The sequence below is a fragment of the Ahaetulla prasina genome, chromosome 1 (genome assembly GCF_028640845.1).
Source record: "Ahaetulla prasina isolate Xishuangbanna chromosome 1, ASM2864084v1, whole genome shotgun sequence".
NCBI lineage: Eukaryota > Metazoa > Chordata > Lepidosauria > Squamata > Colubridae > Ahaetulla > Ahaetulla prasina.
This window is the reverse complement of record NC_080539.1, coordinates 377,390,339-377,417,831: the sequence shown is the minus strand read 5'-3', so window position 1 is coordinate 377,417,831 and position 27,493 is coordinate 377,390,339. Positions and strand designations below refer to the sequence as shown.

At 55.0% G+C, this 27,493-nt stretch overlaps 2 protein-coding genes across 3 annotated transcripts; one reads left to right on the top strand and one right to left on the bottom strand.

Moving 5' to 3' along the window:
• Positions 1 to 7,751: 7,751 nt before the first annotated feature.
• Positions 7,752 to 16,930, bottom strand: THOP1 (thimet oligopeptidase 1). 2 transcript variants are annotated; one of them, XM_058163735.1, is made up of 13 exons: positions 16,790 to 16,930; positions 16,181 to 16,378; positions 15,754 to 15,902; positions 15,211 to 15,318; positions 14,942 to 15,044; positions 13,575 to 13,735; positions 13,343 to 13,478; positions 12,613 to 12,979; positions 9,765 to 9,966; positions 9,503 to 9,689; positions 8,857 to 8,985; positions 8,153 to 8,289; positions 7,752 to 8,061 (listed from the first exon to the last, which is right to left on the bottom strand). In XM_058163735.1, exons 1-13 carry the CDS (start codon positions 16,806 to 16,808, stop codon positions 7,903 to 7,905), a joined length of 2,055 nt encoding a protein of 684 aa, XP_058019718.1. In that variant the 5' UTR covers positions 16,809 to 16,930; the 3' UTR covers positions 7,752 to 7,902. The 2 variants fall into 2 exon arrangements, with proteins under 2 accessions (XP_058019718.1, XP_058019719.1); XM_058163736.1 differs by lacking the exon at positions 16,790 to 16,930 and adding an exon at positions 16,505 to 16,706.
• On the top strand, positions 16,922 to 27,423 carry SGTA (small glutamine rich tetratricopeptide repeat co-chaperone alpha). Its single transcript, XM_058163740.1, has 12 exons — positions 16,922 to 17,036; positions 17,163 to 17,313; positions 17,435 to 17,538; positions 18,918 to 19,002; positions 20,089 to 20,188; positions 20,336 to 20,440; positions 20,820 to 20,958; positions 21,089 to 21,151; positions 21,556 to 21,593; positions 22,578 to 22,667; positions 25,094 to 25,224; positions 26,168 to 27,423. The coding sequence occupies exons 2-11, from the start codon at positions 17,214 to 17,216 to the stop codon at positions 25,206 to 25,208; spliced, it is 939 nt and encodes a 312-aa protein (XP_058019723.1). The 5' UTR covers positions 16,922 to 17,036; positions 17,163 to 17,213; the 3' UTR covers positions 25,209 to 25,224; positions 26,168 to 27,423.
• The last annotated feature ends 70 nt before the right edge of the window (positions 27,424 to 27,493 follow it).

The window sequence follows — 27,493 nt, the reverse complement described above, 5'->3', positions numbered from 1 at the left end:
GAGAGGGCAGCAGAAGGGGGAGCGAGTTCAGACAGTCGCAGGTTTGCAGGATTGTGGTGCTACAAAAGGGCAGGAAAGCAGGGGATGTGTCAGAGAGAGAAGCGGGTACGTTGGGGGCAAGTAGCATGGGAGCCCTGCAGAAAGGGCAGGGCAGGTGCAGGGAGGGAGCGTGTGGGGGGCAGGGCAGCAGAGGCTGCATGCAGACAGTCTCTGCTGCTTGGCCCAGGGCAGAAATTCTTAAGGCCAGCTGGCTCCCCAGGGCCAAACGGGAGTTACTTTCTCAGTGCTGGCTTGGAGCAGCCCTTAAGGGGTCCCATGAGGTATGGAAGGGGCCGCCTTGGCTGGCTGCTGTTACTGGGATGAGAGGCAGCTGGGTACAATTCTTTTGAAGTCTCAGTCACCCCAGGGGGCCCGAGACAGGGTCCATGTTTCCTTGGCAGTGCCAACATTGTTATTATTTATTAAATGTGTGTGTGCCAAATCTTTTCAGTCTCACAGCAGCTTACAAGAAGTTTGAACACAATACGATTAGAAGAAACCTGAAGTGAAATGACGTTATGACACAACTACAACAAACAAACAGGCCCAAAACAGGAGCAAATGGATGTTGCTGTAAATACACCAACATCCATGGTGTGTGATCCCTCCCTGGAGCCCCCCACAACCCTCCTGAAGGCTCTGGCCAAGGAGGCCCATCTTGTCCTGCCTGGTCCCTCTCCCCAGAGAAAGGCCATCCCCCCAGCAGCGGCTTCTCCTGGAGCCTGGGCAGAGCTTCTGGGAGTGGGAGGGTCTCAGTGGGGAAAAGCCTGCAAGCAGCCTGTGGCAGGCAGCCTCCCCAGGACCCAAAGTGCCATGTCAGGCCACCTCAGAGGGCCAGAGAGAGTCCTCGGCAGGAGAGGCTGGGCCTGGAGGCATGTATAAGCGCACCAGCGTGCCTACCTTCCCTGTCCTAATGTTTTCTTTTATTCATATCCTTTACATGTATTTATAATTATGTTTACACATCTATAGTCATAAAACAACATGCTTGGAGAGACCTCCAGGCAGGGATGCAGGGAGGAGCTCAGGGGCACCACATCTGCTCACCCGGACATGAGGTGACTTAAAAGGCAAACTGCAGGTTTTCCCCCACCCCCATCGGGAAAGGCTATGTTTCCCCTAACCCGTTTCCTGGGGGGAAATCGTTAACTGTCCAAAGACAGAGCAACCAAAGACCCGGCTCGCCGCTTGTGGGCTCCTGCACGGCTTCTCCCAGATGACAGCGAAGTAGACACTCCACCCCTGTCCGCTGGCCCAGAGGACCCCGCAGAGTCACTGCTTCAGAAAAGAGGCCCCCTGCCCCGCCTTGCCAGCCCCAGCGGGAGGGGGCCGAGCCGCCCTAGGCCCTCCCGAGCTCATGAAGGGCTGCCCAAAGCCTTCGCCTTTGCGGGGAGGGCACCTTGGCCCGGAGCTTTCGAGCGCCGCCTCGGGCTCCCCCGGCAGCACCCGCCGCTTTTGAGAGGCGTCGACTGCGAGGGGCTACGTGTCCCGCGAGCAAACCAGCTGCCGCCGCCGCCTCCTGTCCCCAGGCCCGGGGGAGGGGAAGGGCAGCAGGTGGCCGAGCCCCATTCGGAGCTCCAGCAGCGCACATGGCTAATTTGGACGCTGCTATTTAAATCGCAGGCAAGCTGAAGAGAGACGGGAGGAATGGGTAGTGGGCTCGCAGTCGGCCAAGACCGGGCCAGGAATGCTGGAGTTCCCACTAGATCACCCACCCGTCTGCCCCAGCAGTCCATATCCTGGCTGGCATGCAGATGGGAGATGTAGTCTTGCTACAGCAGGTCAGGACCCATCCTCCCCCTCCATCACAACTATGCACCGCACCCTCGCAACACGGGGAGGAAAGGCCAGGCCGGGAACAGCCCCGAAATTGCAGGAGTGGGGCTGTGGATCGTAGCTGCCTGCTTGCGGTCGCCGGACCCAGGGATGAGCCTTGGTCCCCGCAGGACGGGAAGGCGCTGTGCTGGTCCCGGCCCGGAAGCCTCGCTAGCTCAAGGGGCGGCTCAGGTCTTTCTTCGACTACAGAGATTCAGGGGGTGGGCGGACAGCCCTGCTTTGGGAAACGGCTCCCCCCACTTCCCCGGTGGACGGCGCCGTCACTCTCCAGGCCGGGCCCGCGTCAAATTGCAGCTCAAGCGCCGTCGCCATAGAGCCGCCACCGGGCTGCGAGCTCCTTCGGGCGCTGAAGACCAGACGAGCACTGCAGAACTTAATCTGCCTGGATGCACCCCCAAAATAAACGGCCTGAAATTAGCCCAGGCTAAAATTAGCCCAGCCTGTCGCCCTTCAACGGCGGCTCCCGGATCCCCCTGGAGGGGCCGGTGTTGGGGAGAAGCAGTCGGTTCAACTGGAGGCCCGGAGACCTCCGCCCCACAAAGCAAGCCTTGCATAAAAAGTGTCGGATCTGGAAATCAAGCGGGAATCTTCCCGATCCCGTGGGGATATAGGATCTCTCTGGAAACACCATCGAATACTATTGCACCATGAAATGCAGGGTGGCGCAGTGATTAGAATGTGCCTGCAGTTTGGCAGTTCGAATCACACCAGGCTCAAGGCTGACTTAGCCTTCAATCCTTCCGAGGTGGGTAAAATGGACCCAGATTATTGGGGGCCAGAGGCTGATTCTGTAAACCCCGGTAAAGCATCCGGCTGCCTTCTGAAAAAGCATCTTTGGGGCAACCATGATCTTTCAGCTATGCACTTTAGTATGGACACCCTTCAAAAGGTGAGGGAGTATGAACCGATTCCCAGAAAAACAATTTGTAGACTACAGGAACCATCTGAAGTTTGAGATGCAGACAAGACAGACCCCCCCCCAACAGCCTGCACCTGTCTCCAACAGGGAAGGGACACAGGGCAGAAAACATCCTGCAGCCAAGAAGGCTGCACACTATTGGCACTACCCGTGGGACCCTGAGGACACAGGTAATTCTTCCAGCAGCCTCGATGACACTCATAAGAATGCAAGTGACCAGCTGTCTGCAAGGAATAATAAATCCTTCCATTCCCCACCATCCAGTCAGAGATGAAGAAACTTCTTGGATGAGAAGTGAAATGTCTTCAAAGAAAAAACAAGGAAGTCCAGTTGTCTTCTGAAAAAGCACCTTTGGGTGTCACTGTCAGGAAATGGGATTTTGCAGTATCCTTCCCCTGGAGTTGGCTGGGAATGGAGATTTTGCAGTATCCTTCCCCTGCCACACCCAAGCCACACCACACCCACCAAGCCACGCCCACAGATCCAGTAGTAAAAAAAAAAATCGAGGAGGGGGAATTCCCCCCTCATGGAGAACCTCTTTTATTTCACTGATACCAAAAGAGGAACAGGATTGTTCTAAACCTGGGAACTATAGGCCAATCTCGCTTTTAAATAAAGATTATAAGATTTTTGTTAAAATAATAGCTAATAGATTAATGTTGATTTTGCAGCGAAGAATTCATAATGATCAATCTGGATTTATAAAAGGGAGACAGATGAGGAATAATGTTAGGCAGATTGTTAATTTACTGGAGTATTTAGAAAAGAAAAATTTTATTCCAGCAGCATTTATTTTTCTTGATGCAGAGAAAGCTTTTGATCGATTGCATTGGGATTTTTTATTTAAATTAATAGAAAAGATGCAATTTGGAGATGGTTTTACAAGAATAATTAGGGCAATTTATTTTATTTTATTTATTTATTTATTTTTATTTATTTTTCATATTTTTATACCGCCCTATCTCCCTAGGGACTCAGGGCGGTTAACAACCAGATAAAAATATACATATAAATACAAATAAAAACATCCATTAAAAAACTTATTATAATTGGCCGAATAATTAAAATGATGATAATAAAAATAATAAAATCCCCATTAAAACCAATTCGAATTTAAAATCTAGTCCAGTCCTGCGCAAATAAATAGATGTCTTAAGCTCGCGGCGAAAGGTTCGGAGGTTATGGAGAGCAAACAGCACAGATTATAATTAATGGTAGCTTAACAGATCTTTTGTATACTGAAAGAGGTAATTTGCAATTAAAATCTCTCCACGTACTAAAAGAAGAAGGGAAAAATTATACTTGGTTTCAATATGAACAACTACGTGCTAGATGGAAGGAAGATCAGAAAATTGGTATAGAGCAGAACGAGGGAAATTTGGTAAAGCAAATTAATCAGTCTCAGGAGCATATAAAGAGATTGTATAATGTGTTACTTGAAATAGATTCTGAAAGGGACTTGGTAAAGGACTGTATGATAAAGTGGGCACAAAATTTTCAGGAGCCAATATTATTGGAAACTTGGGAAAAAATTTGGGTTAGAAATGTTAAATTCACGCAGGCACAGAATCTGAGGGAAAATTTTTATAAAATGTTTTATAGATGGCACTTAGATCCTAAGAAATTATCGTGTATGTACCCAGATATGCAAGCAAAATGTTGGAGATGTAATTGTGATGATGCTACATATTTTCATATTTGGTGGACTTGTAAGGATATAAAGCCTTTTGGATAAAAATTTGGTGGATTTTACAAAATGTTTTGAAAAAGAAGATAAAGTTCCTGCCGCAATTTTTTTTGTTGGGAATTATTACGGACTGTACAGTAATTGAGACTAAATTGATTTTAAATCTAATAACAGCAGCAAGATTACTAATAGGACAATACTGGAAGAAAAAAGAAGTACCTACAATAGAAGAATGGATATTGAAAGTTGCCAATTTGGCTGAGATGGCGAAGATACCAGCCTTTTTGAAAGACAATACGCAAGAAAGATACTTAAAGGAATGGGAAAAATGGATTGACTATATTCGAAGTAGATATCAGACTAAGAGTTATCAGACTGTTTTTGAATGATTACGATGTATTATTTTTGATTGTTTTCGGGGGAAGTTAGGAATTGATGATTGTAGGGGTATAATTAAGTTGGGACGAAAATTTTTTAGCATATGTTTGTTTTATTTAACTATACCTTTTATTTTATTTATTTAACTATACCTTGTGCTCGGTCCGGGAAGTCGGGGGGGGGGGTTGTGAAGGGAGGGGGAGGGGAGGTGGGGGGAAAGGGGGAAAATTTTTTCTGTAAAACCTTTTGAATAAAAAAAAAATCGGATTTCACCACTGACTAGGGGTGACATGATAGCAGTCTTCCAATATTTGAGGGGCTGCCACAAAGAAGAGGGGGTCCACCTGTTCTTCAAAGCAACTGGGGGTAGGACAAGGAGCAATGGGTGGAAACTAATCAAGGAGAGAAGCAAACTGGAAATAAGGAGAATTTCCCTCCCTACTCCTGAGGGAAGGATATTACAAAATCTCCATTCCTACCCCGCTCGGGCCAGTTAGAGGTGGTATTTGCCAGTTCTCTGAACTACTCAAAATTTCCGCTACCGGTTCTCCAGAACCTGTCAGAACCTGCTGGATTTTACCCCTGCCCCTAGTGCTTTTCTCTAGATTAGCCATACTCAATTTCTGGAACCATTTTTGTATGTTTTAGCCTCCAGTCTCCTTTTTTTAAATTGTGACCAAAACTGGATGCAGGATTCCAAGTGTGGACTTATCAGTGCAGTATAAAACCGTACTAACACTTCACATATCAATCCCTGCAACACTGCAAGTCACCTGTTATGCCACCATACCTTTGTTATGCAAAACCAGATGCAAGGACTGTGCATTGAATCAGAAGGGTCTTTGGAGTCCATCTAGAGACCAACTCTCTGCTTAGTGTAGCATCTCTAGACCAACTCTGAAAGGTTGGTCATTTGAAAACCTTGGCCCAAAAAGAGGTCACTACTTCACAGGGCAGCCTCATGGAGTCAACCACTCCTCCTTCCTGACCTCACAGGACGAAGTGTTGAAAAGATGGGAATTACTTTGAGGGAAAGTAATTTGGCTGGTTTACAATCCTGCTGTATGTGGCCGGGGAAGGGGAGGAGGGGGCCAAGCTCTCCATGCCAAATCTTTTGGTTTTGCGCATTAGCAGACACACACTCCAGGGGGTCACCTGGCGGGATCCTTCTCTGCAGCCCCTTCAGAGTATCAGCAAAATTTACGACACCCACCCTGGCACCTCAACTGCGGGGGGTGGGTGGGTGGTTGAGGCGGGGAGGGATTTGAATAGACTTGCTGATCTGTCCACCCTCAGGGGCATTTTCTTTATGTATGTTGTCATTCTCTGGGATTGAAGTAATGCTTTCCTTGTGATAGCCACCCAGAACTACGTTTGCAAGATAGCTGGCTCACTGGATCCCATGCCGAATTTTAACACCCACCCACCCACCAAAGATGCCATCTAGGGCAAGATGTAGCTCAGACAAGATCCATAAGTGCCCCTCGCCATATCAGAGGCCAATGACCGCTCTGTGTTAGGTTACCATCATGTACTGGACGCAGGAAGGGGCAGTTGGGGCCCACTGGGTCTTGTAGGAAATCCATTCAGGATAGTGGCTTAGAAGCTGGTGTGCGATTGTGGGGGACGGTTGAATCCAAACCCCTCGCATGACCCGTGGAAGGTCCAGGGAGACGGCAGGCACAGCCGGGTTTCCCCATTTCCCTGGCTGTCCAGGCTGGCAGCCACTTTTGGTTCTGTAGGATCCGATCTGGGTTGGTCACCGGGATAGCTTACCCTTTCCATTCTTTCCAGCCGCCTGAAACGAGGACTCGTGTTTGGTGTCAGGAACCAATTTTTTTCCACTACTTCTGAGAATGTGACCAACTGTGGGACAAAGAGGGAGGGGCAGACGAGCCGAGCCCCCCCCCCCCAGGCCCTGGTACCCTTCTCCTCACCCTGCCTCCTTCCAGAAACTGGGCTACTTCCAGGCAAGGCAGACCTCTTGGGAGGCCCCCATTGCCACAGCAGCCAGCACGGGGCCCCTGCTCTGAGCCCCAAAGGACAGCAGCGGAGCCCAGAGACCAGTCAAGCTTTGGCGCTGAATTACTGTAGGCCCTTTGCAACAGGAAGAGGCCAAATCTGCCCCAGGCAACGGAGGCCCAGGAGGGAGGCCATCGGCAGGGCAGGGCAGGGCAGGGCAGGGCAGGGCAGGGCAGGGCAGGGCAGGGCAGGGCAGGGCAGGGAGCTCTGGAGCCTCTCGTAGGCCTCCAGCCTGACCAGAGAGGCCTCTCTGCCCTCCCCTCTCCAGGACTGCAACACCGGTGGCAGCAGCTGAGGCACCAAAGACCAGCCACCCAGAGTTGAGATCCCCATCGGCCCAATGTGGACCCCCTTCCTCCGAGTCTGGCTTCACACGGTCCTCCGCAGGAGAAAACCCTCACACTGGATGCCCTGGCCAGAATCTGCCCTGCGGCCATTGAACGGATGGGAACTGCTGGGCTCAGCCAGAGACCAGGCCTGTCCAGAGAAGGTCCAGGCAGAAGGAAAATGCCAGCCCTTGCAGACTGCCCCTCGCTCCCACTGTCCACACTGGCCCTTCCCAGGCCAGCGTCACAGGCTGTGGGTTGCCTCCTGTTCCTGGAGGGCTCCGTGCCCCTCAGGAGAGGCTCCCTCCAGCCTGGGAACCCACAGAGCCCCCTGGGAAACTGAATCAAAGCTGGCCTGGGGTGGGGTCAGATCCCTGGCTCAGAGAGACATGATCCCAGGGCGCCCCACAGGCTGCCCTTCCCTTCCCCCTTGGAAAGGGCAGAAACTCTCCCCAGAAGGTGCTTGTCTGAAGTGAGGCTCGTTCCATCCATGCCTTGCATGCCGACGACCCCGAGCGCCCTTTCTAGCACCGCCACCACAGAATGCGGGTGAGAAAGCAGTTTAATAATGCTGCCCTCCCTCCCTGTGACTAGAGCAGGGGGGCAACTTCAATCCAAGCACACCACTAAATCTACCATGGCAGCATCCCGGGAGAGGGCCATGTCCAGGGCTGTCCCAGAGGGGCAGCAGCCACTCAGCACGCTGAGGGCAGGGAGACGGGAACCACGGCCAGCCCCTTGCTTTCCAGGAAGGCGTCCTGGGTGGGAGACCTTCCAAGGAACTGGAGCAGCATCTCTGCAGCGTCCACCGACCCGCCTGGCCGAAGGATGCAGTTCCGGTAGTCCAGCCCCACCTGCAAAGAACAAGACAGGATCTGTCTGGGGGTCCTCCCCTTGGCAGGCGGGAGGGAATCTTCCCCAGCTTTGTGGGAGGGGTTTCCATACCTTGGAGTTCATGACCCCCTCCTGCTTGAAGCGGGTGTAGAACATGTCCATGGAATAGACCTCACTCCACAGGTAGCCGTAGTACTGGGCGTCGTAGCCTCCTGCCAAGTGGCCAAACGTGGCCGGCATGTTGGTACCTGAGGGCAAGGAAGGAGAGGGCGGCGTCAGGCCTGGCTGCGGCTAGGTGGGGGGAAAGGCAGTAACCCCTCCAGCTGGGACTGCGCACTTGGGAGGCTTCCAAGGCCCTTCTGAGCAACTTCCTCCTCCTGGTTCCCTCTCCCCCAGGGAATCCAAGAGGTTGGCTTTGCTTTAGACAGCCCCAAGAGAGGGGGGCCACCCAGTGGAATCCCTCACAAACCAGATCTCCTGGCAGAAAACGTCCCCTATTGATCAGCCTACACTCTGAGAGAGAGTGGCTGCTCCCTGCATGGACTTTGGGGTAACAACCTAAGGAGCACCCAGTCTTTCCTCTCTAGTCCTTGGAGGCCGGCAGGGGCCTTGGGTGACAGAGCTGCTGAACATGGCCAGGCCTCAAGCAGGGGCTTTGCTCACCAAAGCCGAATTCTTCCCTGGCACGGATGGCCTTGTGCTTCATGCCGGACAGCTGTCCTCCTGCTTCCCAACCCCTCCCAAACCGGGGGTGGGGGGGACGACAAGTGCCTTGACCATGCCAGGCTGCCTGCAGCCTCTTTCTACGGACTCACCAGGGGTGGCTGGGACCCCCAGGATCTCCTCGCAGAGCCGGGCATATTCCTCAGCGGGATCCGCTTTTGGCTGCCTGTGAAGCGCCTGATCAACCTTGGCCAACACAATCTGCCGCAAGTTGAAGAGCCCTGAGAAGCAAAGGGGGAAAAGAGGCATGGGTTAGGGCTAACCCTGACCCTACCTCTGGGCCAGTCCCTCATGGGATACCCGGCACCTCACCTGGTACTGTCAGTTATGCTGCAGCGCAATTGGGGAGGAGAGGTCTTCACAGACACCCCCCTCCCCAAGGCAGGATATTACTTGAGTGTGACACCCGGCTCAAGTCGGGTGGCTTCTGCCAATTGGGGTCCTTCGGCCTATGTCCTCTCCCTGGGCCATGTTACGCCCATGTCCTCTCCCTGGCTCTGCAGGACAGCTGGGGCAGAGCCCAAGTGGGGCCAGCCTAGAGAGAGGGCACAGCCCACCACAACAATTGCAAACACACGAGTGGCGGGGCGCAATTCAGGCTCCCTGCTGCTATCTGTCCCTCCCACGGCCCTAGATTCAAGGTGGAGAGCTGGCCAAGTGGAGAGAAGGCTCCCCCATGGGAGAAGGCTCCTTCCCCATGAAGACCGTCCCCCCTCCACAGGCCCAGCAGCCACTCACCTGTGTTGGCCTGGCGAGAGCGGATGAGCTTCTCCAGCAGCTCGGAGGGGATGCGCTCGGCCGTCTTGTAGTGCCTGGCCATGCGCTGCAGGGGCACCTTCTCCCACACCCAGTTCTCCAGCATCTGAGATGGGGCCTCCACGAAGTCTCGCTCCACGTGGGTCCCGCTGAACATGGCGAAGTCGGCCTGTGGGAAAAGGGGGTCAGAAAGCTCGCCTCGGGGGCAGGATGGGACCCCCCTTCCCTGGGGCCTGCGCCTAACCTGGGAGCACAGCTGGTGCATGACGTGGCCAAACTCGTGGAAGTAGGTCTCCACCTCATCGTGCTGCAGCAGGGAAGGCACCTCCTGCGTTGGCTTGGTGAAGTTGGCCACCATGGCAGCCACGGCGGTCTGGCGGCTGCCATCTGGCAACAGGCATCCGGGCTGCAACCCGAAGCAGGCCGCGTGCCCGTATTTGCCCTCCCTGGTGCACACAGGAGCCAAAAGAGGTGGTCAGAGCAGCCCTGAAGCAGACGATAGTTTCCAAAGACTGACAGCGGCCCATTTCACCCCCAAATGCTCCCACTTACAGGCATAAATGAAGACCAATTCCTTACTCTGTTGTAAATGAGCCAGAGGCAGGAAACCTCCCTGGAGGCTTTTGAGAGACTGGACAGCCATTTGTCTGGAATAGCATAGGGTCTCCTGCCTGAACAAGGGGCTGGACTAGAAGACCTCAAAAGGTCCCTTCCAACTCTGTTAGTTGGTTATTCTGTTTTTTTGGAAACACTGGAATGGTATGCTGACCCCCCAAAAAGCAGGTGATGGGTTGCTACCCATATACAGCCTTTGAAAAAGTTAATGGTTATTTCTGAAAATAAACAGAGGCCTTGAATAATAAATATTGTTTTGCTTTGTTATAAACTGCCTGGAAACATTTTTTCCTGGGGCACTATAAAAAAAGTCTGCACATAAATTTGGTATCTGCATATTTTGCTCGCACCATTTTCATGTTTGCATCACTCCTGTTTTTAAGTTAGAACAGGTGAGGCTTACAGGTGAGGTAGGAAGCGATTCTGCCCAGGACTCTTTCCTCCCTGGGGGCCCGAATCTTTGTGCAAGTGGAAGACGAAGCCAGAACTTCAACAAGGTTCTTGCCTGTGTGCCAGAAGGTAAAGACAACCAACCCTGCGAGTCCATAGCAAGTCACTAGGCTACAGGAAGTGATGGAGACTCAAGCAACAGAAGAAGAACCAACCTAGGCCAGCAAATCTGGAGAACAACACAGTGGCCAACCTATTGCGAGAGGTCAATCTACACTCCCACACACACACACACACAAAGAAATTTCACAGAACGTGCAAACTATCATACAATGTCCTTACTTTCCCACGCAGCCCAGATCAGTCTGACATGGAAGAAAAGATGCCAGGCGTTCAAGCCAGCTTTAGGAAAGGCCGAGGGATGGGGGCAATGCTGCTGCTGCTGCTGCTGCCACCTGCTGGGAACTGAAAAGGCCAAGGAACACCAGAAAGAAATCCCCACCAGCTTCAAGGATGATAGAAAGGCCTTTGTGTTGATCACATGAAGCGGTGGAATGACCCTAAGGAAATGGGAATCCCAGGAGGTCTCCTTGTCCGGGTGAGACACCGAAGGGCAGGCCAGGAAGCCTCAGGATGGCCAGAACATGGAGAAGCTCCAGGCCGGGGGCGGTAGGGGGGAGAGAGGACAAGGTGACATCCCCTCGCTTCAGTTATTCAGCCTCTATGTGGAATAGCTGTCAAGGAAGCTGGACCGGGAGAAGATGAGCAGGGCTTGGGAACTGGTGGAAGGGACACCTACAGCCTGCGCTGGGCTCTCATGACTCTAATGGCCGAAGACACACCGGATCTGCAAGAAGGGAAGTCCAAGAGCAGAGAGGGAAGGGACGCAAAAGAAGGACCGAGAAGGCCCCCCCCCCCCGAAGATCCACAGGCAGAGCAAGCACCCTCAGGGTCCTCAGTGAAGTTACCCAAAGGGCGCAGAGTTTCTGTCTCTTGGGGTCAGCCACGGACAGCGGAGGAATCGGATGTCAAGAGACCCGCCACAGACGGCAGATAAAACAGCCGCGAAGGCCTCGGAAGGAGGCTCAGATGCCTCCCTCCCTACAAAGACCTGAATTGGGGAAGTTCCCCCCTGGCCCTCCATGGAGAGGAAGGCTGGGCTTTGAAGGAGAGGAAGAGGATGGACGCCTCTGGACACTGGGGTTGGACAGCAGCCCCAGAATCCCAGGGACAGCCAAGCAGACCAAAGAGCCCTTGAAGAAGCAACCCGGAGGGCTCCCTTGGAGGTGCCCATGACCCATCCTCCTTCGTCGGATGCCTCAGGCGAAGAAGGTCCGGCTTTGCTGGGAAAGGGGGATGGAGAGAGAAGAGGATGACCAGCAGCCATGGGGAAGGACTCAGCCACAGGGACAACAGAGGTCCCACTGGGAGGCTTGAAAAAAGAAGGTGGGGACTGACCCTCCTGAAAAGAAACTGAAGCCGTCATTGAAACTGTCCATTTTGTCAATTTCTCTTTCATTTTTCAAACCTTTCCATCCGAAGCTGTGGTTCCCAGACTGTGTGCCCCGGTGCACTGAAGCAAACTGCAAGACGGTGGCAGCCTTCCTGGGTGAGGTGTGGGAAAGCGTGGGGAAGGCTGGAGGGCACCAGCAAGGAGCGGTCAGCAGAGAGATAGGGGGAGGCTCTGCAGAATATTTTAAACTCACAAGGGAAACAACGATATTCAGTGTCTGCCAGATTCCACGCAAACCACCAGCCTAGACACGACTGCTGAGATGCTGGGGGGTGCCACAAATTGAGAAAGTCAGTAAGCCTCTGCCCTTTGTGGCCAAAATATTCCCCAACCCCTCTGTTTCAAGATAAGTTCTCAAGGCATTGCCTATCTCTGCACACTCGCTTCCTTCCCAGATCAAGGCCTGAGGTGTGCTAATTTCCGATTGGAAAACAGCGCCCTGAATTTGGAAAGGGGCAACCGGAGCTCTGCAGGGAATCCCAGCGGCCTCTTCATTGAAGGCAGTCCAGCAGCCCGGCCTTCTCAGAGCAGCCCACGTCCCATGTCCCACCGCCTGCCCACTCCTCAGGCTCACCGCGGGTAAAGGTCCAGGTAGAACTGGCCAAGGGTCTCTCCGGAGGCCAGGTCCTGCACAGTGTAGAGCTGGACGTCCTCATGCCAGGCCTGGGAATCCTCCTCCCGGCGGAAAGTAAGCCCCAGCAGCTCCTGGTAGATGCCCAGCAAGCCTTCCGTCACCACTTGCATTGGGAAGAACTCCTTCAGCAGGTTCTGGTCCACGCTGTACTGGGTCTCTTCCACCTGATTCATGTAGTAGCGCATGTCCCAGGCATTGATGCGCCCATCGAAGGGCAGTGCCCGCTGTTCGCACTCCCTCTGCTTCAGGCCCAGGATCACTGCTCGCTCCTTCTCGCCCAGTGGCTTCAGCTTGGCTGCCAGCTCGTCTGCAGGGAGCCCAGGAGGTGAGCAGAGACCACCGGCCCACTGGTGCTGAGCTTGTCCCCTCCACCCACACGAGGGGAGCCCCTGCCAGAGCCTTGGGGGGGGGGCACTGCAGCCAAGTCTCTTCCCACTCGCAGACACATGGCCCCTTCCGAATTTCAATCTATAACACGTTTCCCCTTTACACCCGCCCAGGCCCCTCCCCAGCAGGGCTCTGGGGCTGCTCTGAGGTAGGAGCTCAGGCATTCCTGGAGAACGCAGCCCTTGATCCCTGAGCAGCCAGAAGATGCCGAGGCGGGCAAGGCTCCCCCATCTCTCTGCTGACTGCTCCTGGTTGGTGTCCTCCAGCCTCCCCCACACCTCACCCAGGAAGGAGGCCACTGTCTTGCACTCTTTGGCCATGTTCATCTCCAGCACAAAGGCCGCGTGGGTATCGAACCCCAGGAGCACCGACTTCTGGGCCCGCAGCTCTACCAGTTGCTGGAGGATCCGGCAGTTCTCCTGTGCCGTTTGGGGGGAGGGGAGCAAGTTCAGCCTCTGGGGGGACCCTCTGCCCCGCCAGTGCAGGTGCAGGAAAGGCCCCCCTCTCCCCCATACCTCTTTGCACCGGGAGTTGAACCGCTCCTCCATCCGCTTCCGGGTCTCAGGCACATGGCACTTCTTCATCAGGGGAAAGTAATGGGGGTACTTGAGGGTAACCTTCAGCTTGCCATCCTCCGCCTTCTCCAGGGAACTCAGGAAATCCTCGGGGAGCCCTCCTGAAGGGAAAGAGCCCCGTTAGGCAGGCTGAGCCCCTTACAGCCAAGACCACCCGCCCACTCGGAGAAACCCGAAACAGGCCCTGGCACAGCTCTGTAACCCATGGGTGCAGTTTTCCCCACCCCAACACCCTAACCCTAACACACACACACACACACAGGCTGTGTGACTTTGGGTCCCCACCTGTTACAGCCAGTTCAGGAGAAGCAAACAGAAATGGGCTGCCAGCATTGCAGGGCATGAGTGGAGAATGAGCGGAAAGAGGTGGTGGAGGAGCAGGAGGACTCGCAAAGGCAGCCCAGCTATATTGCTCTGAACATCGCAGGAGGGGCTCCCGGGCAGAGGGGATGAGAAGTGCCAAGAGAGCCTCTGGCAACAGCAGAGATGCCAGGCAACCCCCCTCCCCCATCCAACGCTTCTTCAGGGCCAGCCTGACATGAAGGCCACCCACCCTTGGCTGCTCGAGCTGGGAAAAGCCCTCCCTCCCATCTTCGGCAGCAAGGTGGGGACAGCAGGAAGAGACTTTGGGTCCAAGAAGCGGGTCCAACCTCCCAGAGAGAGAAGGAAGGAAAGGGGAGGAGAGCCATGGTGGATCAGGCTGTAAGATAGCCTGTTATTAAAACACAGCAGCCTGCAATTACTGCAGGCTCGAATCCCACCAGGCCCAAGGTTGACTCAGCCTTCCATCCTTTATAAGGTAGGTAAAATGAGGACCCAGATTGTTGGGGGGCAATAAGTTGACTTTGTATATAAATATACAAATAGGAGGAGACTATTGCCTTACACACTGTAAGCCGCCCTGAGTCTTCGGAGAAAGGCGGGATATAAATATAAATAAATAAATAAATAAAAAATTAGGAGGGGATTATGGAAGTTTTGACAGAACAGAGTCTCTGTAGTTATGAATTCAATCAAGGGGCCCATGATGTTCTCTGAGCTTGGCTTTTTTTCCAGGCGTTTCATTACCGAACTAAATAACAATCAGTGCTAGACGGTTGAAGTTTACAAGATGTTCAATTGACACTGTTGGCTTTACCGACAGATGCACTAAGCCTGTGAGAAACCTTCCTTGGACTAATTCTTATCCCTGACGAGGCTGCAATGCGGCTCCCAGCCCCCTCCGAGGGGAAAACGTGGCACCCCGGAGGCCACAGCCGAGGGCCAAACCTATCCTCACGATGACCGCAGGCCCACTGCAGCCTCACCCAGCTCCTCCCTGGTAAAAGCCAGGAAAGTGGCATCTTCGTTGAGGTTTTTGCTGAAGTCGATGCAGAGAACGCTCAGCTTCTTCTTAATCTCCTTGATTTTCTGAGAAAGAGAAGAAACGACGTGAGCAGCCCTCCCAGCCCCCAGCAGAGATCCAGGCCCCCAAAGCAGCCGCCCTTCCTTAAAAGCTGCCTGGGCAGCCTCCCTGCCAAGGATCGGAGGTCCCTTGCTCTGGCCCAGCCACTTGCAGAGAGGACAGCCTCCTCACCTCCTGCACCTCCCCGGCAAGGTGGAGACCGCTCCGTTGGCCCAGCTTGACCAGCCTCTCCAAGTAGCGCTTGGCTTCCGGCTTCAGGGAGGCACCGTCCATCTTCTCCTGGGGAAGGAAAGGGGTCTTTGGCAGAGCAGCCAACCCCACTCACCCAGGGCCGCCTGGGATTCCTTTAAGTGCTTGCCAATCTCTGGCCCCAAGGTATCTGGGGCCACGGCGGCCACTGACACGCTGGGCACGAGAAAGGCTGAGTAGGAAGCAGCTAAAAGAGCCAGGAGGCCCAGACAATTGGGGGGGGGGGCGCTTGGGGTGGAGATCAGAGCAGAGGTGTCCTCTGAGGCTCCCGCACAGGCGGCTGCGAGACAGGCTCCATCATTACAGCCTATGCCTTCTCTGCTGGCCGAGGGCTCTTGACTCATCCTTGTGGCCACACAACCACCCTATCCGGCTTTGGCAGGGCAAGTCTGGACATCTCCCCGATTGTGCCGGGGGCCAGGGAGGGCCACATGGGGCCAGAACCGACAGAGTCGGGCAACTGACCTGCAGCCAGGTGATGCGCTGGTAGACATCCTGCCGCATGCTGGTCTCTACATCAAACTCCGAGAGCTGCTTGTCTGCCTCGGTGCTGGCAGTGCGGATCTCCCGGTTGGGGGACACGTGTTGTGGGAAATCCAGCATATTCCGCTGCACTGCGGGAGGGGGGGGCATGCTCAGGCTAGGCTGGGAGATCCTGACTTACGTGTCTGCCCTACTAGCGGCACCTGCCCACCAGTGTGCCCCCCCATGCCCGGCTTCCCTGCCCTCGCCCACTAGCGTCCCCTGCCCGCCTGTCTGCCGCGCGCCCTCGAGCCTCCCCCCCTGCAGGCTTCCCTGCCCAGCCCCACTACCACCCGCTGCTCATGTGCCGCGTGCCCTAACGCCCCCCGCCCGGCTTCCCTGCCCGCGCCCACTAGCACCCACTGCCCACCTGTGTAGTCCAGCTCGGCGGCGGCCAGGGCGCGCAGCGTGTTATGGTAGGAGACCTCCCGGCGCTCGAGGGCGCCCACGGCGTCGTACACCTGCCGGGTGCGGGTGACCAGCTGGGCGGCGGCGCTGCGGATCTGCTCGGCGCCCAGGTCCCATCGCAGGCGGCTGCCGCGGGGCGTCGGGCTCGCCGGGGCGCTTCCTGGGCGGGGGACAATGCGGGCACCGTCAGAGCCCCCTCGGGCCAGTCCCGCCAGGGCGACCGAGAAGGACCCCAGCCCCACGGAGGCGGAGGGAGGGAGGGAGGGAGACCCCGGCCCGCAGTTACCCGTCGGGGGAGCCATGCCGCGTGCTCGCTCTCGTTCGAGGAGAGCCGGACAGAACGGGACCGCCCCCCGGGAAGTAGGAGCTCTTCTCCGCCCCGCCCCCCCCGCCCGCCCAGCCCAGTGGCGGGATGTTCCGTGGGCCCGGCGCTCGGAGGGGAGAGGCAGATGCTCTGCCAGCGTCCCAGGCTCTACGCCCGAGAGCCCGGCCCCTCCTCTCCCGCGTGCGTGCGTGCGTGCGTGCGGGGGAGGCGGGTCCCGCGTGTCCGGCGTCCACGGGCGAAGCGGACCTGGGAGGGACGAGAGCATCGCGCTCCCTGTGCGCGGGACTCGGAAGCGAGCTCCGGCAAGCAGCGGCGGCCCCTCTACCCTTTCCTAGCTCTGGCAAAGGGGGAAGGCGACCTGGAGGCCGGCAACTGCGCAGCCGCGGCGCCCTGCCACGGCCTGCCCCGCTCGCGCCTGCGCAGACGGCCGGAAGGCGGACAAGGGGCTGAGCACGCCCGCCGCCGCCGCCGCTGCGCTGGGGCGATCGCCGAGGTGAGCCGCGCCGGGCCGGGCTGGGCGGAGAAGGGAGGAGGAGCCAGTGTGGGGCGGGCCCTTCCGGGTGTGGTGGTGCCGCGCGGCCCCAGCAGAACCCTCCCGCGTCTCTCCCTCCCCCCGCAGGAAGGACCGCCGCCGCCGCCGCCGCCGCCGCCGCCAGGGCCCCGGGCCAGCATGGCGGAGCAGAAGCGCCTGGCCTTCGCCATCATCGAGTTCCTGCAGGGGCAGCTGCAGCACGGCGGCCTCTCTCCGGACGCCCAGGAGAGCCTGGAAGGTGGGAGGGCTCCTCCCCGGCCCGGGCCGCCGGGTCTCCCGAGGGCGGGGGGGCTTCCCGGGGAAGCGGGCGGGCCTGACGGGCCTCTCTCTCTCTCTCTCCCTCTCTCTCCCTCCCGCAGTGGCCATCCAGTGCCTGGAGACGGCCTTCGGGGTGTCCGTGGACGACAGGGGCCTGGCCATCTCCCAGAAGCTCCCGGACATTTTTGAAGCCGCTGCGGCCAAAGTGAGCTCTTCGGGGGAGCCTCTCTGGCCTCGGCTGAGCAGAGAGAAAGGGGAACCCCCCCACCCCGGGGGAGGGAGGCGAAGGCCTTCCTTGGGGGGGGGGGGGCTTGACGGGAAGGCATCAGGCGGGGCTGAAGCAGGGGAGGCCCCTGGGGTCCAGTGAGAGCATTCGGCTCTCTCTGGGAGGGTCAGGATGGCATAAATGGCCAGGCCCCGCTTCCTTTTTTTAATTCCAGGGAAAAATTTTAAAAAAATATTAAAACAGTCACCAGCCATCACCACATCTTCATCCCTCTTTGCTTGATGCTAATATGCCCTCAGCTGGAAAGTAGAAACTAAGCAGCCTTTCTAAGGAAGATCTCAGGGCAGGGAGGAACCGCACCCAGCTTTTACTGCTAAGTTTGGGGTTTTTGTAGTTTTACCTCCCGGCACTATGAATCCAGATACCTCCATCCCTGGTCTGGGCAGAGCCTCGGGTGTTGGCATCCAACTTTTGACACTTGGGGCCTGTGGAAGTTGACCACCTGCCCTTTTGCAGGATCCACTGTAGTCAAAGAAGCACTTTTAGGATTCCTTAAAACTCCTAAAATGTTGATTGGTCAAAATAAGGTACTCCGATTCCCATTTCCTTCTCTATACAATCCACATCTTGTGGGCCTTGGAGGCCTTAATGCAGGAAAAGCAGCTACTTCTTGAGTAAAACGAACCAGCCCCCCCCTCTCCCGCTGTGATCCTATGATAATTATACTGACTTTCAAGTTTCAAGCCCTAAGGGATCTGGAAAATAAACTCCAGGAAAAAAGAAAGGTCAAAACTCAAGGCCTGGAAGATCACACACGCACAGGCAGCCTTCATGATTAGAGACCTGTAATTGCTGAGTGTGTCTGCATTGCATAAGGACTCTCCTTATATCGCTCTTTTGAGATCTCTGACAGAGATTGGCAGGTTGCTCTTTGGAATGCCTCCCAGGGCCCGACAGACCCTTCCTGTCTAGAAAGCCAGCTGAGACATGGGCTCTGGCTGTGGCACTGCTCCCACCATCCCAGGCAGGAAGAGGGCATGCAGGACTGACACCTCTGGTGGGACTGGACAGCCATCAGCTGCCTGGGGTAGGGCCACCCTTTCCTAACTTGGTGTCCTTCAGGGTATTAGCCGGTAGTTCCCATAATCCCCAGACAGCATTGCCATTGAAGAAGACTGGTGTGGAGAGGAAGAAGCAGTGGAGGTGACTACCAGGGGATGCCATCGCGGGCCCTTCTCTGGCCAAAGATTCTTGGACAGCCACTCTGACCCTGCACACCTCTTGATTGCTATAGCGTCCCTCATGCACCACAACATTCCCCCCCCCCCCCGTCACTCCCGGTGGCTTCTCTCCAACAGGAGCCATTGCAGAATTGCCCCGTTCCTGAGCCCGCCACTCCCTCTGAAGAAGATGCAGCTGAAGCTGAAAGACTGAAAACTGAAGGTGAACCTTTTGGGGAGGGTGGAGCTCCTATTTGTCCTCGGCACCCAGGGGAGGGTTTTTTTTAAATTATTATTTGAATTTATATCCCGCCCTTCTCCGAAGACTCAGGACGGCTTACAATGTGTTAAGCAATAGTCTTCATCCATTTGTATATTATATACAAAGTCAACTTAATTGCCCCCAACAATCTGGGTCCTCATTTTACCCACCTTATAAAGGATGGAAGGCTGAGTCAACCTTGGGCCTGGTGGGACTTGAACTTGCAGTAATTGCAAGCAGCTGTGTTAATAACAGACAGACTTAGTCTGTTGAGCCACCAGAGGCCCCTGGTGAGGGTGGCACAGACAGCAGGGAACTCCCCAGCACCTGGACAGGGAGCATCAGGAGGGGATTCTGAGAGGACATCATTGTCAAGTCCCAAAGAACAAGAAAGACATGCTGAGCTGTTCCCTTTATTGCTCCTAGCCTAAAAGCGGAAACCTTGCAAAACTCCAGCGACTGTTTCTATCCTCAAAGGCTTGCTGGGGAGGGGGCCTTCTTGGCTCCTTTCCCCCTGAGCAAACTACTCTCCAAGCTTCTTGTTGCTGCTTTGCCCTCTGGAGTACAGCCCCCTCCCGGGAATGGAGACTGCATTCTGCCCCAGTCATGGTCCCATTAAAAACTTTATGGGTGGGGGGGCAGAGTAGCCTCCATAGGCCAGTGGACTGTAGCACAAGAGAAGCCACAATCATTAATGGAGGCTGGGTTCCTTATTAAAGTGCCCTCTGCCTCCAGCGATGGGGAGGGGGGGGCTTTCCTGCTGTGCACACACACACACACACACACACACACACACACACGACTGCCCAGCCAGGGCAAGCAAGGTTTCAAATGGAAAAGGCCCTTTGGAGAAAGAAAGCTGGCTGGCTGGCAGCCCTGGCTGTCATCCATGGGAGGTGAAATGAGCCCAGGCTTGCCAGCAGTGGCCCTCAAGGCGAGACCCGGGCGAGGGATCCCCAGAGCGGCTACCAGGCAATTATGAAAGGATGGGGGGGCAGGATTGCCCTTGGCCATGTAAGGCAGCTCGTCCCTGTTTCATCTTTCTAGGAAATGAGCAGATGAAAGTGGAGAATTTTAAAAGTGCTGTCTCTTTCTACGGAAAAGCCATCGAACTCAACCCGTCCAACGCAGTGTATTACTGCAACCGGTGAGAGAGGGTTTCTGCCTCGGTTTGCCAGCTGTGCTTGCTCCAGCACCTCTATGGGAACGGCTGCCTCAAATGGGGGTGGTTGGGTGCTGAAGCGGCAGAGGCCCACTGGAGAGCCTCTCCCAAGGACCTCCCTCCCCCCCTTAGGGCTGCCGCTTACAGCAAACTCGGAAACTACGCCGGGGCAGTGAGGGACTGCGAGAAAGCCATCAGCATCGACCCCAAATACAGCAAAGCCTACGGCAGGATGGGGTACGTGGGTCCCAGCACTGCTCTCGGGACTGGCAGGGGAGGGACTGCCGACTTCGGGGGGAGACCCTGAGCAGGTGGAAGAAAGGCCCCTGCCCCCCTCCATCAGGGGTCGTGGAGAGCCCCTCCTGCAAAGCTTTTCTCTCTGGCTTCCAGGAAGTGGGGTCGTTGGGTCTTTTCATGAAATGGCACAAGTTGAATTCTTGTGTAAAGGTGGCAGTGTAAAATTTGGGAGTGCCTCATTCACTGAGCAAAGATAGCCTCAGTGGAGGGAGCAGAGCGCCCCTTCCTCTGGGAGCTTGGTGAGCTCTCGCCTGTAGGAGAGCCGGGGTGGGGGAGGGAAGGAGGGTGCCTCTTTTGCCACCCTCTGTTTCCTCTGCAGGTTGGCCCTGTCCAGCCTCAACAAGCTCTCGGAGGCCGTCTTCTACTATCGGAAGGCACTGGAGCTGGACCCAGAGAATGAAACCTACAAGTCCAACTTGAAAGTCACTGAGCAGAAGATGAAGGAGGCCCCAAGCCCGGTGAGCGGCTGGCTGGCTGGCTGATGAAGACGACCCTGGGGGAGTTGTTGGGCCAGGGCACCCAGCCTCTTTGCCCTTGGATGCCTGGCAGAGGGCCACTCTGATGTCCCCTTTCCCTGTTTCCCCACAGACGGGCAGCGCTGGAGGGTTTGACCTAGCTGGGTTGCTTAACAACCCCGGTTTCATGAGCATGGTGAGTGTGGGAGCCGGACGGGCTCTGCTTTTCTGGGTTGCGTATGCTGGTGGGTCTCAGGGTGGCCAGCTGGCTGAGTTGGGTTCCCCAAACAGGGCTCAGTTGAGGCCAAGGGCCAGTGAAGCGGCCCGTGTGCGCCCCAAAAGAAGGCAGTTCTCGGCATGGGGCACCGTTTGGGGGCTACAGGTGTCAGTCGGCAGGTCTCTCTGTGGCACTTTGGCACCTGAGCTGCCAGTTGCCTCAAAGAGTCGCTTCCTCTGGATAAAGTTTAAGGATTTTGCCTTGGCAGAGGATTGTGGGAAGTGTAGTCCTGTCATGTCAGGGACAGTCGAGAAAGGCCAGTGAGGCTTCCGGCCTGCTCTCTGACCGGGTCAGCCATCTTCCTCCCTTCTGTCCCTCCACAGGCCTCCAACCTGATGAACAACCCGCAGGTGCAGCAACTGTGAGTGCCACAGGCTTGTTGGCCTTTCTGTCCTTCCTGAAGGATCCACTCTGGGGGAGACCTGGTTCAAGGGCTGCGGTCGAACCTTCGGCCCCAAAGGCTGGGAGCTGGAGGAAAGGGTCCTGGCCAAAATCCACCAGGACAGACACCTTTTAATTGAATGCTTTAAAAAGACTTACTTCCCCTCCTTGGAAGGAAGTTCAAAGCCAGGAATCTTGGTTAACATGGGGCTTGATTTTTTTTTTATTTACATTTATATCCTGCCCTTCTCCGAAGACTCAGGGCGGCTTACAGTGTGTAAGGCAATAGTCTCATTCTATTTGTATATTTACAAAGTCAACTTATTGCCCCCCCCCCACAATCTGGGTCCTCATTTTACCTACCTTATAAAGGATGGAAGGCTGAGTCAACCTTGGGCCTGGTGGGACTCGAGCCTGCAGTAATTGCAGGCTGCTGTGTTTTAATAACAGGCTATCTTACAGCCTGAGCCACCACAGCCCTTTTGGTTTATTGTGTCCTGCCAACCCCTTTACTCTGTTTTGCCAACCCTGGTTTCCTGGCAGGCCAGCAGCCAAAATCGAGGTATCATTAAAATGGCTGCTTACTCTGAAGAAGAGGCTCTGTGGGACCACTCCCAACGGCCAGGAGCCAGTCACTGCAGCCCTGGGAGGGAGGGGAGACTCTGCCCCCGCTATCCATGGGGTGGGAGAGGGAGCCTTTCCTGGGGGAGGTTTGACTTGAGCAATCCAAATCGGGTTGGGAGAGGGGTGGATTCCTGGGAATCCTCTGACCCCCCCCCCACCGGCCCTCATAGCCTTTCCAGGGGTCCTGTGCCCAGTGAAAGGATTTCCCACCCCGCAGTGGGATTGTTTGGGCCTCAGCGACCCCTTTCAGAGTCGTGGCTGGGGCCCTGCTGGAGAGCCTCTCTCCGGCCACATGACTGACCCATGTGGAGGGTCACAGATCACCCCCTCCCTTTTGCAGCATGTCCGGGATGATTTCGAGCAGCCAGAACCCCATGGCCGCCCCGGGAGCCAGCACTGCCCCCCACGATCTCGCCAGTCTCATCCAAGCGTGAGTAGGGGGGGTGCTTCCACCCAACAATCCCATCCATGTCTTTGGAGGCAGGAGAGTAGCAGCCAGCTTGGCTCCCTTCTTTGCTCCTCTTGCGTCCTTCCCCTTGTGAACCCTCCCCCCCAAGCCCCATAGGAGTTTTCCCCACAAGCCCCTCCTGCAGCTGTTCGGGGGTCGGGGGGGGAGGCAAAGAGCATACCCCTTGCCTGGGCTTGTGACACTCAGAACAGTTGCTTAAAAAGACGCAGCCTGAAAAAAGTCATGTTGAGGGTACTGTCACAAGCTCTGCTGGTTGCTACAAACAGCGTTGTGAGAGTGAAGATGTCGCCCCTTCCAGCACCCATGGTAAAGTTCTGGGAAGCCACCCAGCTCTCTTGCCCTTTGGCTTCTGTCCGGATTCCTTATAGTTGCCCAAGGCCAGAAGCACCAGGGTCTCCATTTGGGGGGAAGGAGAGGGATGGGGAATGGCTGCTCCTTCGTGGCAGGCTGGCCAATATGGGTCAGCCTTTCCAAATGACCCCTCAGCCCATTCCTCTCCAGGCTGGTGCCCTAAAAACAAAGGGAAGCACAGCAGAGCCCTGCTTACCTGCCCAGTTGGGAGGGTCCCTCTGAGTCCTCCAGGCTGGGAAGCTGGAATCTCAATAAAAGCCTCCCAGCCCTCCTATGGGCCACGGGCTCCCCTGTCCTTCCACCCGGACTCTCTTGGGGTCCTCAGCCATCGGATTCCACCTTCCCATAATCGCAGTCCACATCCAGCTTTCTGGCAGGGGCAGCTCTTCTGTCATGTCCCCCCCACCAGGTCTTTTGGTCTCAAGGCTGAATCTCCCAGCTCTTCCACTGCTCCTTGTAGGATTTGGTTTCCTGTCCCTAACCCTAACAGCTTTGCTGAGCTGGCCCCGGTTTGTTTGAATTCCGAACGTCACCCAGTTCTTGAGATGGGTCTGAGCAAGGACTAATACAGCAGAATGATGGCTCCCTGTGATGGTGTGGCACTAACCACCCCACCCCTGCCCCCGCTTCTGCAACCTGATGCTTTGCTTGCCTCATTTAGAATAGAATAATTTTTTTATTGGCCAAGTGTGATTGGACACACAAGGAATTTGTCTTGGTGAATATGCTCTCAGTGTACATAAAAGAAAAGATACATTCATCAAGAATCATAAGATACAACACTTAATGATAGTTATAGGGTATAAATAATCAGGAAACAATATCAATATAAATCATAAGGATACAAGCAATAAGGTTACAGTCCGATAGTCATAAGTAAAAGGAGATGGGTGGGTGGGAAAAATGAAAAGATTATTAGTAGTGCAGACTTAGTAAATATTTTGACAGCATTGAGTGAATTATTTGTTTAGCAGAGTGATGGCCTTTGGGAAAAAAACTGTCCTTGTGTCTAGTTTTTTTTTTTTTTTTTGTTTACATTTATACCCCGCCCTTCTCCGAAGACTCAGGGCGGCTTACAGTGTATAAGGCAATAGTCTCATTCTATTTGTATATTTTTACAAAGTCAACTTATTGCCCCCCCAACAATCTGGGTCCTCATTTTACCTACCTTATAAAGGATGGAAGGCTGAGTCAACCTTGGGCCGGGCTTGAACCTGCAGTAATTGCAGGCTTTGTGTTCTTAATAACAGGCTTTACCAGCCTGCGCTATTCACCGGCCCTAGTTGTTCTCCTGCGCAGTGCTCTATAGTGTCATTTTGACGGTAGGAGTTGAAACAGTTTATGTCCAGGATGTGAGGGAACTGTTAATATTTTCCTGGCCCTCTTCTTGATTCGTGCAGTATACAGGTCCTCAATGGAAGGCAGGTTGGTAGCAATTATTTTTTCTGCAGTTCTAATTATCCTCTGAAATCTGTGTCTTTCTTGTTGGGTTGCAGAACCAAACCAGACAGTTATAGAGGTGCAAATGACAGACTCAATAATTCCTCTGTAGAATTGGATCAGCAGCTCCTTGGGCAGTTTGAGCTTACTGAGTTGGTGCAGAAAGAACATTCTTTGTTGTCCTTTTTTGATGATGTTTTTGATGTTAGCTGTCCATTTTAGATCTTGCGATATGGTAGAACCTAGAAATTTACGGCCAGATGGCTCTGAAGAACTCTGCTGCCCTTGTCCCTGGTAAACTCCATCCTCTTCCTTTTGCCTGACTTACCTTGCCCATCAAGGTAGCTTTGCATTTCATTCCTACCTTCTACAGCTGTCTGCCCATTTTTATGTCATTGGCAGATCTATGAAGGACTGGACTTTGATACTCCTCCTGCCTCCCCACCCCCAGCCTCTTCCCCAGCTTGAAGAGGAGAGATTGCAGAGGGCTTCCCGAGTAGCTCTTGAGCTGACTCTATGCCTGCCTGGCTACTGTGCTGCCCAATAGGAATCACAGTCCCTGGTTAACACAGCTGTTTTCTCTCCTGTGTGTCCAGAGGCCAACAGTTTGCTCAGCAGATGCAGCAGCAAAACCCAGAGCTCATAGAACAGCTGCGCAGCCAGATCCGGAGCCGGACCCCCAGCGCCAGCAATGAAGAGCAGCAGGAATGAGGCAGCTGCTGGTGAGGTAAGGGAGGGGCACACCTGTCTCTCTCTCTCTCTAAGGGAAGGTGCGAATGGCCTCAGGGAAAAGGGGGGCTTAACAGAGGAAGAAATTTAGGAAGCTCTCCCTGGTAAGCCAGACAGGAAATATAACCAGAAGAGCTGAATCTGCTTGGATTGTGGGCTGCATTAACAAAACCCCGCAGGTCTGAAGGCACAAATTTCCCCACCGCTTTTGACTACTTGGCCCGTTAGGGCTGGTCTTTCCTGCGTTTCTTCTGACCGTTGCAAGATTCTGAAGGCTCTGGCTTCTTTGTTGTCTGATTTCTTTTCCTAGGCAGCATCTCTTCCCCTCTTTCTCTAAGGTCATTCACAAATTACACTTTCTCCTCCTCCTCCCCCCTCCTTTGTGGGTGATTTATTTTTGCAGCAGGCCCAAAGGGCAGCGAGCGGGAATCCAGAGAGGGCCAGTGGCTGGAATAGGGCCCTCGCTGTGGGAGGGAAGCATCTTGAAGGGAAACCCATGGAAGGACTCTGAGGGGGGAGATGGCAATTTGCCACATGAAGTTGTAGACCATCCCATGGGACAAAAAGCACCAAGGAAAGAGGCCTGGGGCACGAAGTGAAGATGCTGGCTGGGAGGGCAGCCACCTGGCACCTTGATCAGATGCTCCATAGCTGCAATGACCGGGGGTCTTCCTGGACCCGTTTGCATAACTCCTGCCCATGTGCTGGGCTGCCCAGTGTATGGATGCCAGGCAGGTGGACTTAGGTGGCAGCTGAAGGCCCCGGTGTCCAACCCCCATTCAGGGCAGAAATGCAAAGGGAAGCCTCCTTGGTGAATGGCAGTCTATCGAGGCTGGGGGAGCAACCAGAGCTTGCCCGCCCTTGTCCTCTGTAGAAGCAGCAAGGCAAGGAAGCCATCCGCTCCTGGACAAGCTCTGCTTATGTTTGTTTCTGTCTTTCAGGACGACTCTGCTCCTGGTCAGGAAGACCCCTTTTGCCGCAAGGGAAGGACCAGCTGAAGAGCCTTTGAGCTGCTGCTGCCACCAGCCCAGCCGTTCCTCCATTGGAAAAGCCCACAAGGGATTGAGGGGGAGGGGGGAGGGGAGCCAAGCCTGATCCAGCCCTGCATGTTAAGAGACTGTTTTGCGTAGCTTCCCCTCCCTGTTTCCTCCCCACCTTACTTCCTTGTGGATTTTGCCAGGGGGGAGGAGAGTTACTAACCACAAATCAGCATCTCCACCCCAACCTCGAAGGCAAGCTGTCGAGCTGTCAACGCCATGCCTTTCCTGTTGCTCAGAAGAACGCCCCCCCCCCCTCCCAGACTGCACCATCCTCCAGCAGGGAGAGCCGCCTTTTTCAAACTGGGATTTCCTCCTCTTCACCATTGTTGGATCCTGACATACCAAGGCTGGATGGCCCCTCTCTTGGGAAGAGGCCCAGTTGACTGGCTAGGACTGGCATCGGTGCCCAGGGAAGATGGGAGGGCTCTCCTCTGCTTTTCAGTAGGACGTTTATTTTTAAGAAGGATCGTGGCTAGTCTGGTGTGACTTTTCTGTGAGCGGGTCAGGAGCTGCTTTTAAAAATTCATTTCTTTGGGTCTGGGCCTGGAGAACTTGCGTGGCTGGACTGGCTAACAGGGCATTTCCTGCCCAGCATGAAGGGTGCCAAGAGGACGCGGCCGCCTGATCGGGATTGGGCCAAGCAGAGCAGCTTGTTCCTGAAGTGCGCTCCTTGTCACCAGGACTCCCCTCAGCATTATAGCTCTCGCCTGTGGTGGTGCCTCCCGGAGGGCGTTTGGCTGCTCTCATTTGAACCTCTTGAATCTCCCAGATTCCCTGCAGCCAGCAGGATGGGTCAGATGGTATCCCAAGGACTTTTGAGGGAGTATGGTCACTTTCCTTCAGTGCCATCTGCCAGAAGCCCCCTAGAGACTGGCCTGCCCAGCGTCAACCAGGAGCCCCTTTGCTGGCTGGCAATGGGCCCGGGAACCTTCTGATGCCCTCCTGGTCAGCCCAGATGTGCCCACCCCACTGGCTGCCTCTGACTTCTCATCTGACCCTTGCCAGGGGCTGCAAAAACCATCTTGCTGGGCGCTGGGGCAGATGCAGATTTTAGGGCAACAAAGTAGGAAGGAGGCGGGTGGGGGGGTTGAATTCCTGCCCATGGCCTCTTCCATGGGTGCCAGGAGGGGAAAGCTGCCAGGCTAGAAAGGTAAGTAATTCCAGGGGAGGGGTGGGGTGGGGGAGGGACCCCAGGGTGCTTCCACTAAGCAAGGAGGGGCTGAAGAA

Bases quoted from the DNA above. Each gene is read 5' to 3' on its own strand.
- THOP1 (XM_058163735.1), bottom strand. The intron at 12,980-13,342 runs GTGAGGTGTGGG...GGCTCCCTGCAG, and splicing joins GACAGTGGCCTCCTTCCTGG to ACGAGCTGGCAGCCAAGCTG. The intron at 9,967-12,612 runs GTGAGCCTGAGG...TGTGTGCACCAG, and splicing joins TACCTGGACCTTTACCCGCG to GGAGGGCAAATACGGGCACG.
- SGTA (XM_058163740.1), top strand. From the start codon at position 17,214: ATGGCGGAGCAGAAGCGCCTGGCCTTCGCCATCATCGAGTTCCTGCAG. The intron at 21,594-22,577 runs GTGAGTGCCACA...TCCCTTTTGCAG, and splicing joins AACCCGCAGGTGCAGCAACT to CATGTCCGGGATGATTTCGA. The intron at 22,668-25,093 runs GTGAGTAGGGGG...CTGTGTGTCCAG, and splicing joins CTCGCCAGTCTCATCCAAGC to AGGCCAACAGTTTGCTCAGC.